The sequence below is a fragment of the Siniperca chuatsi genome, linkage group LG18, assembly GCF_020085105.1.
Source record: "Siniperca chuatsi isolate FFG_IHB_CAS linkage group LG18, ASM2008510v1, whole genome shotgun sequence".
NCBI lineage: Eukaryota > Metazoa > Chordata > Actinopteri > Centrarchiformes > Sinipercidae > Siniperca > Siniperca chuatsi.
In genome coordinates this window covers 8,021,612-8,040,688 of record NC_058059.1, presented here as the reverse complement: position 1 = coordinate 8,040,688, position 19,077 = coordinate 8,021,612, and the positions used below count along the sequence as shown (strand labels likewise).

The window sequence follows — 19,077 nt, the reverse complement described above, 5'->3', positions numbered from 1 at the left end:
TGTACACGAAGACTTGAGTACACAAGGTGGAGGGTCCAGAATTTCACACTAAGAAACTTGTGCACTCTCATAATAACACTGTGCTGGTGAGAAACAGAAAAATAATTTGCCATCATTTGGATACCCTGACTGTTTCTGAGGAGGAAGAGTGTAATCAATACATCTCCTGTGAGAAAGAAATAATGCTACAGATCTATTTTACAGCAGACATTTTGATATTAATAACATAACGACTGGATAAAAATTAGGCATGCCTAATTTCCCTGAAAGGAGAACCATCCACAAGATGAGGAATTAACACTCTTTGCAACAGTGTTTAGTGTTAAGTGTTTATTTTATTATCATGTCAGAATGGTACAAAAAATTAGGAAATCGAAGTTCAGTTGTCCATTGTTACAGACATCCTGCTTAAAAAGCCAGTGTTCAGTCTACTTGGCAACAATTCATTAATAAAGGCCTTGTCACAACACAGACGGTGCTGATTAAAACAAGTCTGTCCATCCAGTTTACAGTTTATATTCATATATTCAACAATGACTGTTGCTAGGGGGTTAAGTGGGCGGCTTTCCATATGGCTATAATGCACATAAGTTCAGCATCAACAAACTTATGCTGCAAGATGTAATGGATGTGAACCCTGAAAAAAGGAAACCAACAAACTGTTCATATATCCCTGATCTACAGGCACCAGAATACAGAGATGATTTAATTGTACTTAGTAAATACAATCATGTTTTTAAAAAAAGTTTTATACATAGGTAGAGATTAGATGTCAATGCAAGCATGGTGGTTTTTTGATTAATGTTAGTTTTGGGTTCAAGTGAAATGGTATGTGACCGTCCAAAAATGTTCACACTTCAGAAATATTGCAGATATTAACAGATTATGTGTAGTGTTACACACAATGCCCACACTGGAGGGTGAGCTCACCTCCATTTACAGTATGTTAGATTGTCAAGAGTTGAAATGCTGTTTTGCTTTTGGGGAAAATGAGCCAAAGTGTCCAAAGAAATCAGAAAACTCACTGTCTGCTGAGAAAACCCTCTGTGGATCCAAATGAGTTAATTCTGTGTAAGAATAAACTGATCAATCATGCGGTTTCACACAACTTAAGGCATACATAACATACAAACAGAAGCACATTTTATATATTTCATACTTTAACATAAATTCAGGAGAGAGAACAAAAAAGTTAAAAACAAAACTATTTTGGCGTATTTGCACAGAACGAAAAAAAAAAAAGCTTTAAAATGTATTGATTGAAGTTATTTAACGTGTTTAGATGAGAACGGCCGCTTCTTACAGTAATTTAAGCGCTGGCATAAGTGTTTTCACGTAACCAAGGGGAATTATATTAGTCACTAAAACTTCCTCCTTTTGGTGCTCCACAAATGGCTGACTGACTCTTCTCAGACCACTAACACTGGTGTGCAGGAAAGGGAGTGGGGCTTCAAATTAAATGTGCTCATCTTGTGACTCAGAGGGAAGTGACTGTTGAGGACTGTATGGCCGTAGTCACAGCTCCGGAGGTCAGAAAAAATGACTGAGGCGATTCCTGGCCAAAATATTTGTGGATATAAATGGTAATGTTAGCAGGAAAAAGTGAGACCTAGAAACATTTGGCTGACTACAGATGTGTCATGATGCTGACGTAGACTGACCATGACAAAGCTGAAATGGAGAAAGGCCAGATATATGAATATATCACTGAGAACTTGAACTTCAAAAGTAATATAGACTACAACTGCTGTATCAAGAATGAATTTAGAGTTAGATAAAACGTCAGAACTTTTTTATGAAAAAAGTATATTTAGCTGCGACTATCCAAACTCTAATGACATGACCACCAAGTCAAGGCAAAAACACACTTAATAACAGACATTGTTTGAACATCCTAATTTGACACTGTGGTGCACTGCAGGAGGGAGATTTTTAGCGTCAGCAACTGCACTGCACCACTATAATGAACCATGTTACTCTATCAAATTTACTTTGGAGTGACGTTGTCCTACAATTTGTCCCTGTATCTATGGCCAGCTACTGCACTATAAGATATATATTCTTTGCAGTTGCCTATTTGCATTTGTTTATTGGCATCCAACAGGTCAACGGTCACTTCCTACAAAATGTAGTGAAAAAACTTGTTTTAGCTGTTACTTGGCACCACAAAAATTTAACCAGAGCAAACATAACAAAGTGGACATGCCACTTAACACAATTTTTATGTTTAAAAACGTTATACATGCTGAGATTTCCTTTGACTTACTGCCTTCTCTGGTGTCATCTGTTCTTTTTTACTCTCATCTTTGTCTGTGACCTTTGCTTCCAGTTTTAAAACTGGTTGCTAGTCAACACATTTAAGACTGAGGCTCTTCTTTCAGAACAGGACTGTGTAGGAGCACTTTACTAATGACCCCTCGAAGGGCATTTGGATTTAGCCAAGGCCTCAGTGAAACAAAATTTACTGTGAACAAAGGTGCAATTGTATTATTACAGTGAAACTTCCCTTAAATCTCTTAAAAAGCTAAAATCAAAAAGAAACAGCTGGTAACAATTAGACCACGTACCTTATGACCGATATGTATGAAACAAAAGACGTTAAACATTTCAGCTATACATTTTACAACACATGAAAAAACATGAACATGAACGTGATGTTTGTGATCATTAACAGGGCATACAGCTTGTAAAAGATAAGGCCATATTAGCAACGAGATGCCTGGCTGGAGCAAACATAGCAGGGTTACTCCAAATTATGCTATTAAATCCAAGGTCTTAACAAGAAAAGTGTTTCAAGCAGACAAAGCACGTTGCACTAATTTGGACCATGGATGTGGAAATCACATATTCTGCATACTCTCTCGGCGAATAAATGTTCCCCTTGTGTAGGTCGGTCAAAACCAGTTTCCTTCACTCTGTAATTTCCTGTTTGTCCTCATTTTGCTCTTGAATGGATAAACAATGCGCTGACAAATGTACAGTTTTCCCTGGAGTAAACTGAGCATTATAAATAGAAGGCCTAGCATACAAACAGCTGGGCACTTGAGTCACCAACAACACTTTTCTTTTAGAGACTGGCAGTACACCTGGCAGCTAGTTAAGATGCTCCTGACTAACATCCACTTGGAGGTGCCATATAGGTAATAATCACCTAAGATCTCATAATTGCTTGCATATGTTTTAATTTAATAAAGACAAAGAAATCAACTGTGACCAGGGGTTTTCTGAGTGTTTGTGACCCTGTAACTTTAATACAGAGACAGCAAACTTCACGTTAGAGGAGGGGGACACCTTGTGTCATTGCAATCTAGTCAGTGAAGCAACATACAATATATCAGTCTTCAGCTGAACAAAGGTCACTTAAGATCTTTGACTACTGGTTCCATAAGAAGCTTAAAATAAATCAATGTCTGTGTAGAATGGGCATTCAGTCACTCACTGGATTTTGAGTACATATTACTTGAATCACAATACAGCCGGTTTCACAGGCCCAAACATACCAATGTATGGTAGCATTTGACAAGTACCAAATTATCTTGACCTTGTTTCAAGAGGCCAATCACAATCAATCTCACATACCTTAATCAGACACACCAGTAATGCATGTGATGTTTAGTCATGCAAAATAAGGTAAATCCTGTTTCACATGCCTAATTAAGACATGTTTAGTGAAGCAAAATGAAGAGTAGAATGGTGCATTTCTCCACCACAGCTCCCATACAGCTCAGAAATCTCCTGCCACACAGGCTGACGTTATAAATAACCAACTGCAGGGTATTTAGACATTGTACTGTAGAGTTTGTTCCCATTTGTTTCCGGTGAATATTTGACAGCTTTTCTTTGATGTTGTTTAATCAGTCCTCTGCATTAAGGCTTAAGCTGTGGGATGATCTGTTGATCTTCATCACAGTCATGTTGTTCACATAAAAAGATGCCTCCAAGCATGTTGAGAGTACAAGGAGCCTGAAGAAAACAACAGGACCAAACCTTCTTGCCTCAACATGCTGTCAGTTGCACTATAATTAATTTTTCTGCCAGTTTTCTGAGCCACAGTACACCGCAACTGAATATGTAACTGTAAAAATTTAAAAAGTAAAATTCTGAGTCTCAAGGCCAGAGGAAGGTCAGGCAAACACTGCTTTGAGCATGTTCAATTTGTGCATGTATCCCATGATCAGCAAAGAAGTGAGAGTCAGCACATTTAGCTCACTGGCAAGGCTGAATCGTGCAAAGTGTTTCCTGTTTTTTTATGTTTGGCTCTCTCTAATTAAACAGGTTTTCTTTAGCAAGGTCCTACTGTGGCATGCATATTCAACATCACCTGCTTGCATCCTTGCAGCTTTTTATTCAGGATGATATTACAGAAAAGCCACATTACTGAACCCCCTTTCATCATCACCAAGCTTGGTTATGAGATTTTTCCTTGGCGACCATGAAACTAGTGATTTCCAAAAAGACATCCTTGGAGGTCTTGAAATTTGACATCCATGCTTTTACAGGTCCTGCCAGCGAAGCCCCAAGCACCAACGAAACAAGCTCACTTTTCTGAGCCCATATGGCCAACACTGCTGCCAACTCCTCAAGGTTCGCCTGCCTTTATGAACAAAATCATCTTGTTTATTTCTCAAATCAAACTTTGGTTCAAGCTTGCTCCTTATCAGCCCTCCAAAGCTGCTCTTTGACTTCCGTTGGCAGCGTGTTGAACAGGTCCTCCTCCACCACCAGACTGCTCCTCTTCAAGAGCCGACACTCACCGAGCTCCACTGGGAGACACTCCAGACGGTTCCCTCTCAGCTCCAGCTGGGTCAACCCGGTGAGCTCTCCAAAGCGCGATGGCAGCGTCTGCAGGCAGTTGTTTCCCAGATTCAGAGTACGCAGCTTCTTGCACTTGAACAGCTCTGGGGGCAAAGTCTCGATCTGAAGTGGAGAGGATAAAAGGCAGAATAATGAGGGGTGTAAGTTAACAGTAAACAGAAAAGCTGAGTTGTTCAATTTTTAATCCATATGCCTTGGCCAGATGAAGCAGGGATCTGAGATGTGAGCAAAGGGTATTAAGAAAATGAGGAAGCTGTTTCCACTGTAGTGACTGGAGTCTGGTTTAGTTCTAGATCCTGTTTATTTCAGATGTTACCCAATTAAACGACTAACACGACTCAGACCTCAGCACAGGAAACAAATCAAAATAAGATTAAAGGGCACTCAAAATTTGCTGTCAGACTTTAGGTATAAAGTCTCATAATATATTTAGGATACTGAAAAAAGAAAATTCTGGGGAAAAAATGGCTTCAAAAGGTGTCAACGAATAATTTAAAACCAACAACCAGTTATATACTCTTGTAGTCTGTGTGCTTATGTTCCATGAACTCCTCGTCCTATTTGTAATTCCTCGTTTGTCTAAAAACAAAATTTCTATTCACTGATGTCCACAGAAATCACATTCTAATAAAACACCTACATGGACACAATATTCACAATTACACAACTCATTTGAAATGATAATGTGCCAGTAATGTGCCTGTAAAGAGGATTTAGGCAAGAGAGGACTTAAAAACACGAGACACCAGAAGGGTCCCATTTAATGGAGCTATTTTTAGCTGTATACAAACCTGCTGGAACCTATTTTCAGTGTGCAACCACACAAGCAAACACGGCAGTAATAGTAGCCTTTACTGAAAACACATGATCCTATACGCTATTTTTTGTGTGAAAAAGCCTTTTCAGGAGGACGCTGTTGTTCTAATTTCTCACAGTGAACAGAATGAAATTCCTACATCACAAATCAAATAAACAGCAAGACTGAAATTATCTACTTCAACCAAAGCCAAATGGACTAACCCAGCCATGACTGTAATGGCAGGATTTGGCACGGCCCTCAAAGAATTTAAGTTAATGATCTTTGCAACTGAAATAAACAACATCCTGAATAAAGACCATTTGTGATTGTTTACTTGAAAAGTAATAGTTTACTTCTCAGGAAGTATACAGGAGGCGGACATTTTTTATCAGCCATTTTCTCTTATGAAGGGGAGGGGCTGGATTACACTGTGAAAATGGCAAGGAGTACATCATACTCAAAGAATCATAATGTGATCTGTTTGTGTTTTTACACCGTAAATGTGACTAAGATTTGAAATCCCTAATTGTTGCTATTTATTATTTATTAAAGAAGAAAAGAAATGGACCTGGCAGTAAAAACCTGGGCTTCATTACAGACAGGAGAATTTTTATCTAACATGCCTGACAGCAGTTAGCACAAATTTGAATGCTGTGTACAGAACAGGACGGCATTTACAACATCCCACTGACTCACATCTTGTCAGCACTGGAAAATGGATAAACAGGCCAAGATTATATCAGTGTTTTCAACCTTTTTGGACTTGACTTCTACATGGACCTAAAATCTGAACTTCTAAGGACACTTTTAAAACTTGGGAATATAAATTAACGTATCTGTTGACAATACACAACTGCAAAACTGCCAAAGCCTCAGTCATGTGGTTATCTTTTGAACCATAATTCCCAACCTGTCTATGAATATCTTGGAATTTATAAGTGTTGACCTTTGTAAATACCTTATCTGGCCTTTGAGCTAATCTTAGATAGAGGGGTGGAGACAGATTACCTTTCTAAGAACATAGGAATAGAGACAACCTTTCAGTAAAACGAAAACATGGACTGGACAAGTTTATGGGAATTTTTGCCTCTCACCCTGTTGGCTGTCACAGCGAAGTACTGCAGATTCTGGAGGAAGCCTACATCAGCGTGAATGCTGATCAGATTGTTGTGACTTAGGTCTAAGAAGCGCAGCTTGCGGCAGAAGAAAAGCTGGCTGGGGATTTTCTCTATCTTGTTCCTGTTTAGATACAGCCTCTCCAGGTTGGTAAGTGTTCCGATCTGAATGGGGATGTATGCGATCTGGTTGTACCACAGCTTCAAGCACACGAGCCGGTGCAGGTGCTGGAAGCTGATGATCTCCTCTATTGTCTTCAGATTGTTGTCTTTCAGGTCAATCTCCTGCAGGTTGTGCAAACTAAAGATGGAGTGTGGAATGCGTTCGAGATCGCAGCGAACAAGCTCAAGCTCTGTCAGGTTGACCATTTTCTTCAGGCTGTTGAGCACCATCAGCTTGGTACCCTCGTTATTGATGGAGAGCTTCTGGAGGTGCACGCCCACATCCGTCACCACCTGCGGCAGCTTGGTCAGGTTGCTTTTCAGACGTAGCACTTTGAGCCTTTTGAGCTCCCGAAGCCCATCGATGACGATGTAACGATTGTTCTCAGCACTCAGGTTCCCGGTTAGGTGCAGCTCACTGAGGTTCTTCAGGCTGTAGATCCACAGTGGGATCTCCTTGATGTCTGTGAACTTGATGTGGAGAGACTTCAGGTTCTCTCTCAGGAAAGCAAGAGCTGGAGCCTCAATCTTAGCTGGTGTGTGATAGAGCCACATCTCCCTCAGATTGGAAAGCTGGGCGATGATTGGTGGGATAGTTACATCGGGGATAAGCTCCAGCTTGAGCACTTCCAGCTCAATCAGATCAAACACCGTGTCTGGGATCCCACTGAGCATGAACAGATGCAGCTCCAGCTTATCCTGGGAGTTCTTGGTGATGCGCTGCCTCAGCTTCTCCAACGTCCACTCGTTGTTCAGGTTCAGCTGCCTCAGCTTGTTCTCGCTCACCTCTGACAGAAATACAGCAAAGCGCTTGGAGTAGAGAGGGTCATACTGATCTATCATGTGTAACATGAAGGCAAAGTCGTTCTTCAAGTCAGGGATGTCACTATAGCTGCTTTCCTCGCGGATTGATTCAAAGGAGTATCGTTTGAGGGAGCGGCTGAGCATCCAACAAAGAGTGTACATGCAGATAAGACCATAAACCACCACCAAGCTTATGTAAAAACAGGCCAAAATCTTGAAAAGAGTTGCTAATGGGTGAGCACAATAGTACGTGCTGTAGCCTGTTAATTTCTGAATGTTTACTGAGCACACTACACTGAACCTGATGTAGCGTACATAGTAGGCTGTGTAGCTAATTATCAGTATAAACTTGATTACTTTGATGATGGTCTGACGTATGTAAAGACTGTACACTATATCACCCTCCTCTACATGAATCCTGAACTTCTTCACCTTCTCAAAAAGAGCCTTGGCCTGCTCCCCTTCCTTTTTATCTAAAACCCCAGTTTCAGAGCGATCAACAATTCCTTGTTCAATTCTGGACTTCGTTGTTCGTTGAAGCATGGGCACACTAGCCTCAACATCCTCGCTCACACATGAGGCCTTCTTGTCCATCGAACCGTTCATTTTTCCCAGAGGCTTGGGGTCGCTCTCCTCCACCACGGTCTCAGACAAAGCCCTTGTTGTCCACGGGGAGTCAAAGCACTTGAGGAGGATGGAGACAAAGTGTTCCAGTTTAGAGCTTGTGCGGGGGAACTTGAACCAGAAGTTGCTGCAGGCCAGGAAGATAAGGGTGTGGAGTAGCACCAGATAGGGGAAATATTTGGCAAACCAGTGTAGTTTGTTCTCATAGCACACAGCATCGACATAGTTATACTGATGACGGTCAAGATCATACTGAATGCCTTTGGGTTCCGGTGCATGGATGGTGGTCACATTTGGGACAGGCATGGTCTCGCATGACTTGTTGACCACCCACTTGCAAGGCAGGCAGATCATCTTGTCCTGTGTGACCTGCAGTGTACCACCGAACACCGCAATCATCAGCATGACGATTGAGATGTAGTCGGTGAAAACGTCCCACCATGGCTTCAGGATACGGTATGCTGGCTGGGTGTCAGCAAAGTACCGGAGCTCTGTGATGGGAATCATGATGGTTTATCTAAAAAGACAGAGAAAACAGGGAGTTAGCTAGAGTCAAGATGAGTCAAGTTTAAAAAAATAATGGACTGTATTTTGGAAACCTTAATGTGTTGGGGTAAATCTTAGCATATCATAATGTTATTAAACAGTGGAGAAACCTGCTGTATGGTTGCATTGCATTCATTTGTTGATTCTGGCTCCTCAAATGTGAATATTTTCTGTTTTTTTAGTCCTCTGTGATAGTAAACTGAATATCTTTGGGGCTGTTGGATTGTTGGTCAGACAAAAAGCATTTGTGCATTTATGCGGGTATTTTAATCACACAACTTGAGATGCAACTCATTTTAAGATTATTTTCATTATCAATTAATCAGATTTTTTCTCAATTAAATCGATTGTTTTGTCCATAAAATGCCAGAATAGTGAAAAATCCCCATCAAAATTTCCCAGAGCCCAAGGTGACATCTTCAAATTACTTGTTTGGCCTGACCAACACTCCAACATTTTAAGATATTCAATTTACAGTTATATAAAACAGAGAAACACAGCAAAACATCACAGTTGAGAAGCTGAAACAGGCAAATGTTTTAAGTTTTTGCTTGAAAAATGACTCAAACTATTAGCCTAATTGATTGTCAAAATAGCTGCCAATTACTTTTCTTATGATTGACTAATCGACACCCAACACCCTAGTATATCACCAGCCTCTTTATGTATAGAGCAACAATGCAAAACTACATTTCCCACGGGATCCAAACAATCTTACCTTTGTGTCCAATATAACATCACAAGTCACACTTTTTACTGTAGAGTTTCAAATGTGTTTAAGTATCGTATAGTTACCTCTAAACTTATGACTAACTACAAATGGATACCATATCAATATCACCATTTCATGCCCAAGTAGAAAGACATTCCCTCTTCTGTTCTTTGGTTCAGGCAAATCAATAAATCCTCTTTACAATCAGGGACTGAACTCCAATTCAGTTATCATCATCATCATCATCATACATGCAGCCCCGTCGGCATGTTTGAGGCCAAGTGTGGAGGATACCTGACTGTAGCACATAAAGAGTAGCAGTCATTATATTTGCTGTAGAGTCTGCTGTGCATCAGGGTTATACTGGGCATCATGCATGTGCCGACAGCACACTGTGTTCAGAGACTGCAGAGCAAGCCAGAAGCAAAAGGACCACAGATCTTGACACAGCACACATGTTCACACAAGTCTTTGTTCCTCCTCTCCTGATGTGCGGCGAATTCTCAGCACAAACACGTTCACAGCAAGATGAAGTTTTAACAGCGTCTTTAGGATAATGGTTGTAAGTTTAATCTTTAGCAGCTAGGTGTCAAATCACACCTAAACAAAAAAAACAAAAAACATGAATGACTACTTCTAATTTCCTGATGTTAGTTCTTGCAGCGCTTTGAGTAGTCAGAAAGACTAGAAAGGCACTATATAAGTACAGTCCATTTACCATGAGCTTTGTCAAATTGGTTGTTCTATTATCAGAATGAGTGGGGATATTGAAATCAAGTCAAGAACAACAACTTGAACTTTGACTGGAAAACTCTCTCAGCAAAATGTAAGCGATACCAAGTGAGATTGGTTTGCTGACCACGTAACAAATAAACCCCCAAACCAAAAGACTCTCCCAGGCGTCCATTTACACTTGAGTGTATCTGTTCAACCACAACTAGGCTACTTCCTCACAGTAAATGTGTGAGTAATGCAAGACAAAGAGCAATCTAAGCAGTTTTTTCTTATTCAAATTGTTTCAAAGCTTCACGTTAACCCTAGACTAAGCTGTTAGATGGAATAAAAGTTTGGTGCGGACAAGCACCAGCTTGCAGTATATCTAAGAGAATATCCAAATATCATGATCTTAACACTTCTGATTCCTATTTTAATAGTTGGGAGGAATTGATCCACAATTGTATCTCCCTGTCCGCTCAACTTGGCCTTTACTTAAAGGAAAAGGGTGAAAGAGGATAGCTTGTCAAGCAGTCACATAAAAAAGCCTTGTTTTATCCAGCTCAAACCAGAATGGCAGTACAGTCGTTGTGGGCCTCCTCTGTTAGGTTGCTGCTTTACTTCAACTCAGAAATTACAGCACACACAGTGACCCCAACAGCTGCCAAAACACCTCTAATTGTGATAGTTCACATGGTATTAAACATAACAAGAGGCAATCTTTAATCTGTTTTCCATTCCACTGTATGGCAACAGATTCATTACACATCCAAAACCAGAAATGTACATTAAATATATTTAGGCTGAAAGTGTGACATATGAAAATCATGGTTTTACAACACAAAGAACAAAAATCTGCTCACTTTCACTGTTTCCTGTTGCAAAACACAGATGGCAGCGAAACTTGGAAACCGTAGGCGCGTTCCCTAATTCAAACTATAGATAATGGCCTGTCACATGACTGCAATGATAAGGTCAAAAGTAAAATAAACTGTAACAACAAAGATTAATGTAGCAAGTCTTAAATAAAGAGCTTCACTCTAGCATCCAATTCCAGATCCAGTAAACTCACAGTGTGACATAATCACAGTCACTGATATCTTTAGTTTAAAAGAACATCCAAGATTTGTTTCACATTATTCTGGCACAGGAAAATAAGCAAGAGTCTGCAAGCAGCTTATCTTGTCTATGTATCACACTGCCCGTCTTCCCAAACCACTCCTCCAGAATTTCAACCAAGGACTTCTCCTTTGAGGAACTGAAGCTATCTGATCACTCTCACCACCATAAACAGGACCAGAGCAATATGTTGTCCTAATCCTAAAATCAAAACTGTATTAAAAAAGAAAAGGTAAAGACTAGATTATATAGCGATTCTGCTCTTGGCTGTTTGTAGCCTTACCCCAGTGCATTTTTCCTGAATTTGTTCCTGGAACAGAGCTGCTTTTGTGTAAGCAGTCTTTGTCAATGAGGCTCTGACACAAGGGCTAAGAGAGGTACAGGTGAACCTGGCCGATGTGAGAGCCAATGTATTACATATCCAACTCAAGGACACTAGTGCCTCTCAACTGAAGCTACAGTCAAACAGAAAAATAAGAGAAAGAAAATCTAATATGTCTCTTTGCAATTTATACTGTATCTCAGTCTGAAAAGAATGTAAAGTGAACCTGAGGTTGATTGTCTTTAAACTGAATTATTTGTATTTGACAGCAAACATTAACAAACTGAATTTATAAATGACAGATAAACACCTCAGAGGAAGAAGGTCCAGGTTCTGAATCTGGCAGCCAGCTGAGGTCTTTCTATGCGGAGTCTGAATTTTCTCTTCATGTACACACGTGGGTTCCCTTTGGGTCTAAAGCATAGATTGTATAAAACATGGACGTAGTTTCTGTGACGTCACCCATAGGTCTCAGAAGAGCCATTGTGAAGCTCAAAGTGGGCGGCTCCCGGCAGCCCCAGCCATTGCCATCTTGGCAGTCCCTGGCTAATCCAAAAATGGGCAAAGAGGTGGAGCTGCGGCAGGCCGAATGAAGCCTGGTTGCTGAACCACCTAGCGGCAAGCCACCTGATAGGGCACACACCTGTCACTCAAAGTGGCCACGTCCTTAATTATGCTTAACTTTAAGCTTTAATATAATTTTAATAATAATTTAATTTAATTTAATTATAAATTAAACGGGTGAGTTATAACCCCCCTCCCCTCACAGTTGTCATGAAGGGGAAAATTAGCTATAGAGACCAAAACCGTTTTTTGTACCAGGCTGTAATTGGGGATTGACTCGAGTCAATCCCCACGGAGGAGGCCTCAAGTGGCCATTCGAGGAACTGCAGTTTTTGGCACGTGTTGGCTTCATTTTTCTACACCAGAGGTTTCTGCTTGGTCTAAAGACATGCAGGTTAGGTAGATTTAAAACTCAAGTTTAGCCATGCTAGCGCCATGGCTCTGGGGATGGCAATGTCGGTCAGTTAGTCCACCACTTGGTCCAGACTGGAATTAAACTGACATGAAATTTTGTATAGAGATTCATGATTCCCAGACGATGTATCCTAATAACTTGGTGATCCCCTGTTCACATCTAGCACCATCATCAGGTGATTTTTTTTAAATTGTCCAATACTTTGGTTTATGACAAACTACCAGCAAAACTAATGACATTCCCATCAGCTTCAGTTGGACTTTGTGTTTAGTGCTAATTAGCAAATGTTAATATGCTAAACTAAGATGATGAGCATGGTAAACATTACACTTGCTAAACATCACCATTTTAGGATTGTCATTTTGCGCATGTTAGCATGCTGACGTTAGCATTTAGCTCAAAGCCCCACTTGCCTGGCGGTTGACTCTTATGCTGGCAGTAGGCTTCATCAGAAGTGCTTGTCAGATAGACGACCCCCCACACCTTTCAGACGTCGGAATTGGGGGGGCTGTGTCCGGCCATTTCTGTAACTTTCAGAAAACGACAATCCAACATTCACACCCACTTCACATCCTGGCCAACCGTGCGGAGGTGAGGAAAGAGTCAAGGTTTGAACTCTCTCTAGCTCTCTTTCTTCATTCTTGTTGCAACTATTTGTGTCACTTTTCATGCGAGTGCATCACCCTGGATGTCTTCCAGGAGAGACTGTGCGGCATTATCCCCATATTCAAACGATATTGCCTCTCCCTCCTCTCTATAACAGTTGCTTGTGTTAGACTGGCAACCTGTCCTGGGTGTACACCGCCTCTCACCCAACCCATGCTGGGATAGAACCCAGCCCCAGATAAGTGCTTTAGGAAATAGATGAAGCATTATTATCACTAATAGTTGGCTTGAACTTTTATTACATTCCATTAGATTGATAAGCGCATTTTGTGTTTGATATATCTCTCAATATTATCCCTGAAACATCTTCACGAATTTCCATCTCAGGACTAGAATACACCCAAAGGACCTTCAAAGTCCTAGCAACAGAGAGCCTCACACATTTACTGACTTCTTCTCTTTGCTTTACACATACTGGACTAGATGTAAGTCCAGCATGTGTTGATACGTGATCCTGAAACCCTTTTATACCTACAGTACACTTTTAACATCCACACCTCAAAAAATACACCCAATCAGAATGGGCTTTAGCTAAACCCAACAACAGGCAGAAGAATAAAAATCACAGACACCCACAGATCCTTCCAAAACATGAGATTTTTCTTATTGCTCAAAAACTAAATCATTCTTGTCGGGCAGCTGTTAATGCAGCTTCTGTTCTCAATCCATCTGGCTGACCATGGCAATGGTAGACTTGCGACATCAAGAGATGGAGCAGACAGGGCAGTGTTTTCAGTCCTAACCGGGTCTAACTGGTTCTTGTTCAGAAAAAGCTACTTTCCTTTGCATGACAGCACCGGTGTGTCATATTCACACATACATGCCCACAACACACATCTAAGACAAGGGCCATTGAAAACCATTTTGTAAAAAGCACATGTTGATGATATAATTTGAGTAATGTGACTAGTTATTTAGCCAATATTGCACAGCCAGCCTTACCAGAAAGGACTACAATATTGCCATAAAAGATCTTACACGGACATAATACAAATATCACAACCATATAAGCTCTTACATGCATGTTACAGTGACACTACCTCCTGTAGTATCACTGCAATATTCGTGTCATAGTGACAACACCGCGAGGCAAGATTAATTCACTATGAACTCAACAATATACCACAAAAACACTGTACTTCACAATGGAAATACTACAGAAAAGACATTGTATTGTTTTTCAGGGCCTACAGTTACAGACATAGATCAGAATTTATATGAAAATTCAAATAGTTTACAACCTCAGTGTTTAATCGGCAATATCGTTTGTGCCATAACACCAGAATAACGGTAACGGTAACGTTCTGATCCTCAACTGCTGATTAGACGTTTCTCATATGATCGATAATATTTAATTGGCTATTAATCTGGGATTAAGAGTCTGATTGTAATGTAGTCTGATGAAATAACATGTAATCTAACCCAGAGAGCAACCTTTCATTAGGTGGGCTTCTCCTCAACTGCAGTCAGTCGAGCGACGACGGGAAACGATGCCCATTTAGCAAACTGCGGCAGTGAAAACACTCTGACCCACACAGCTAGCTAGTTAAAACACATTAGAAAATTAAGAAAATACTCACCTGTTTTATTAAATCTGGTGTCTCTCGCCACCTCTGCACACGGGTGACACATTTCTCAAACGTTTCTCAGCTGCTGTTGCTGGTCTGATACCGGACCGGAGCCCCGTACGTTAATGACGGAGGAGAAAACCACACGAGACTGGCGGAAGTACTTGGCGGAAGTACTAACACACAGCCGCTATCAAGATAAAAGCACAGCGGTAGTTCGACAAATTATATATATATATGTGTGTGTGTTTGTGTGTATATATATGTGAATATATACATATGTATATATATGTACACACACATATATATATATATATATACACACACATACATACATACATACACCGATCAGCCATAACGTTATGACCACCTGCCTAATATTGTATAGGTCCCCCTTTTACAGCCAAAACAGCCCTGACCCGTCGAGGCATGGATTCCACTAGACCTCTCAAGGTGTGGTATCTGGCACCAAGACGTTAGCAGCAGATCCTGTAAGTCCTGTAAGTTGCGAGGTGGGGCCTCCATGGATCGGACTTGTTTGTCCAGCACATCCCACAGATGCTCGGTTGGATTGAGATCTGGGGAATTTTGGAGGCCAAGTCAACACCTTGAACTCGTTGTGTGTTCTTCAAAGCATTCCTGAACCATGTTTGCTTTGTGGCAGGGTGCATTATCCTGCTGAAAGAGACCAATGCCATCAGGGAATACCGTTTCCATAAAAGGGTGTACATAGTCTGCAACAATGCTTAAGTAGGTGGTACGTGTCAAGTAACACATGAATGGCAGGACCCAAGGTTTCCCAGCAGACAGTGCCCAAAGCATCATACTGCCTCCGCCGGCTTGCCATCATCCCATAGTGCATCCTGTTGCCATGTGTTCCTCAGATAAATGACACACACGCACCATCCACATGCTGTAAAAGAAAACGTGATTCATCAGATCAGGCCACCTTCTTCAACTGCTCCGTGATGCAGTTCTGATGGCCCATTATAGGCTTTTGGCAGTGGACAGGGAACAACATACACATTAATGTAGCAGTAATAATAATGCAAAAACATTATATATAATAGTAAAACACTGACAGGGAGCATATGCAGAATGAGTTCTTTTACTTTTGACACTTTAAAGTAAACTTTTCTGATGATACCTCAAAACTTTTACTTTAGGAAGGTTTTGAATGCAGGACTTTTACTCATTGTGGAGTATTTTTACACTGTCGTATTGCTACTTTTACTTAAGTAAAGAACCTGACTACTTCTTCCACCACCAGGAAGTACAATGAAGTATTGTGAGGTCACTTACAGTTTAAAAACTAAATTGGCAAATATGTGTCTGCACGTAATACCAGCAAATAAGAATTTGGCTATTAATAGGTTTACTTGTTAGACAAATGAAATACAGTTTCAAAGAAAAGTCTCCCACACTGCAAATTAATTCCAGCACTCATAATAGTTACTGAAACAGTCAATCTGTTTAGACAACATTAGCATAAGCACAAGAGAAAACGTGCAACAAGGTAATGAAGCTAGCACATGGGTCGTAAGTGGTGACTAGGGAAACAACATTAACAAACAAAATATGGAAATTGATAAGTGGATTGTTCAAAAGGTAAGTGGGCTAGGCTTCAAGATTAATGACTACTGACAGGTATGCCATGTACCCACACACTGAGGCAGGAGAAACGTCTGCACTCAGCTACAGCAATTAACCACTGTGTGCAGCAGTGACTGATTGGTTCTGACCTACTTACCAGTTAAGGGGCTGCAGCACAGGCTTTCATACACCTTTGTTTTCAGTGTTTTCTTTTCTTTCTTTCCTTCTTTTTCAGTGATGTGGGGGTTGTTTTGTTTTTGGATTAATGTCTTGCTACACTACAGTTTTTTTATTTAATGTTGCAGCTCAGTTTTATGCAATGGTTATAGTGTTACACCTGATGTTTGGTTATACTGCAATTCCATAAATTGCTGTACAGTCGCGGTTTATAAAAAGTATATTTTCAAGACTTGCTCATGGTGGGATTTGTTGGGCCTCTGTAATTAATATTATAAAGAGTATGGTCTAGACCTGCTCTATAGGAAAAGCGCAATGAGATAACGTCTATTATGAATTGGCGCTATATAAATAAAATTGAATTGAATTGAATTGAAGACTGTATTTGAGTGCCGTTGTATTGACTTCATACTGGCCTTATAGCTACTTGACATCTGTAAATATTTTACTGTTAATCAAATTAAATGAGCTATATTGGCATGACCATAAATCAGTACCGTATTGATATATCAGAATGTAAGAAAAAAAGCTTAAATCTTGAATCTCTGTGATTTCACTGAATTAAACCAACACAAGGTGTCTGATATTAACACTCTAAATCATAATCTGAAATAAATATACATATTATTGAGATAATTGAGGAGACTGTAAGTCAAAAGCCACACAGGGCATGGAATGAAGTGAAAAATAGCCAAACTTTAACTCCCCAGCTATTTCAAAAACACATTTCAAAAAGTTCATCCTCATGACCAAAAGTATTGTGGCAAAATTGTGTGAAACTTCATTTCAAACATCATATGCCCACGTCTGAACATATGCATATCAAAAAGCCAACACTCAAACTTTCAGAGAGGACTGTTCCTATTAAATAATACATGTTGGCTTAAAGTGAGGTCTTATAAATAAGAAATGAAAGCTTGCTGTAAAAATGAGTTGCGCACAATATCAGATAGCAAGTAGTGTGATATTAAACCAGCGGCATTTGGGGATCATGTTTTTTAAGGTAGACAACCCCACCTCTTGTCATTTGTGATTAGGCTCTTGTATAAAGAAATGGATATTTATTCTGTCCTGGTTTTATCATAAGTGATACATGTTAACGTGAGATCCCTTTTTTCAGGTTGTAAGGATTTGTTTTCAGTCAGTAACAGAGGAAAATAGCACACAAAAACGGCACGTGGACTGGCCACAGAGGCAGTGTCTCAGCACTGGGAGGCCTCCCAGTTTCAGACTGACTGCAGTTTCCTCCAAACAAGCTCCCCCTTCCTTTCCAAGCAGGATTAAGCAACACAACCCTTCAGTCCCCACCAGCTCACTAAATTTGTCATTTGGGAACATCAGCTGTACGCTCCTGGAGCAGCCTTGGCCTTAGCCAGGGACAATGGCAAACATTCTTTTGTTATAAATGCATAATATGCCCATACTTCTCCTTTTCCCTCTAAAGCATTGGCAAACAATGAGGTGATGATAACTGTCCCTGATTTGGACCACACTGGCCTTCCCAGAAGTATTTTGGAGATTGGAAGGAAAATCTGAATCTGAGAGGTGATATCAAAGTCTTTATGTTACCCTCTGGTGGTTGTGTTCAAAGAAATGACTTGACTTCTCCACACTAGGATGTGTACTTAACCAAAACTTAAATTGGATTTTGTCTTTGAATTTAAATTGAAAGATTTCAGATGCACTGATGGGGGACAGTCTGAAAATAACAATGGCCAATGAGCATGAACAAGACTGTCACTCGTAATAGCACAGTTGCATATTAACAATATACATCACTCCTTAAAATGGCTCTTCACTACAATGCCTAAAAATCATGTGTATTGCAAGCCTGGTGATATGAACATAAGATGAAGACTTTTTAACTATCATTATTTAACCGTAATTTGAATATTGAGGCAGATACAGGATTAGCTGTACTGTTTCCTCTTCTTCCCTTTGCATCGCCTTTTTTCCCTTCGTTTGGTGGCCTTAATTCTGGCCACACATGCTTTCTGTGGCTCGTCCTTTTGGCATTTTATGAACCTGTGAGTAGGTTTGTGTAACATTTGGCTTTAATGCATTTAGTACATCTGATGGAGCTTGTTTTACCTAATTAAATGTACATAAGTAATATCAGTAAAATCAACTTAAAGTATTAAAAGTAAAAGTACTCACAAGCCAGATGGCCCCTTTCAAACTTAATATTATATTGTATCACAGGATTACTTTTATTGGTGATGCCTGAATGTGTAAGCAGCATTTTAAGGTAAAGAGTGCCTCAAAATTGTACTTAATTACAGTACTTGACTGAAATATTTCTCACCTATTGGTAATACTACATTCACAGAAACTTTATCACACTTAATTTCACTTCCAAGTT

The 19,077-nt window shown here is 40.1% G+C and overlaps 1 protein-coding gene across 3 annotated transcripts; it reads right to left on the bottom strand.

The window, feature by feature from the left end:
* Positions 1 to 315: 315 nt before the first annotated feature.
* lrrc8aa (leucine rich repeat containing 8 VRAC subunit Aa) lies at positions 316 to 15,114 on the bottom strand. Of its 3 annotated transcripts, none has more exons than XM_044174473.1 (4): positions 14,958 to 15,114; positions 13,125 to 13,241; positions 6,709 to 8,836; positions 316 to 4,917 (listed from the first exon to the last, which is right to left on the bottom strand). In XM_044174473.1, exons 3-4 carry the CDS (start codon positions 8,824 to 8,826, stop codon positions 4,642 to 4,644), a joined length of 2,394 nt encoding a protein of 797 aa, XP_044030408.1. In that variant the 5' UTR covers positions 8,827 to 8,836; positions 13,125 to 13,241; positions 14,958 to 15,114; the 3' UTR covers positions 316 to 4,641. The 3 variants fall into 3 exon arrangements, with proteins under 3 accessions (XP_044030408.1, XP_044030409.1, XP_044030407.1); XM_044174474.1 differs by having other exon boundaries at positions 13,125 to 13,235; positions 14,958 to 15,113; XM_044174472.1 differs by lacking the exon at positions 13,125 to 13,241.
* Positions 15,115 to 19,077: the final 3,963 nt, after the last annotated feature.

What these genes read in the sequence shown, in the direction of transcription:
- lrrc8aa (XM_044174473.1), bottom strand. Translation starts at nt 8,826, where the DNA reads ATGATTCCCATCACAGAGCTCCGGTACTTTGCTGACACCCAGCCAGCA. An exon ending in TCGCTGTGACAGCCAACAGG is followed by an intron (nt 4,918 to 6,708) that starts GTGAGAGGCAAA and finishes TCTCCACTTCAG; the next exon opens with ATCGAGACTTTGCCCCCAGA.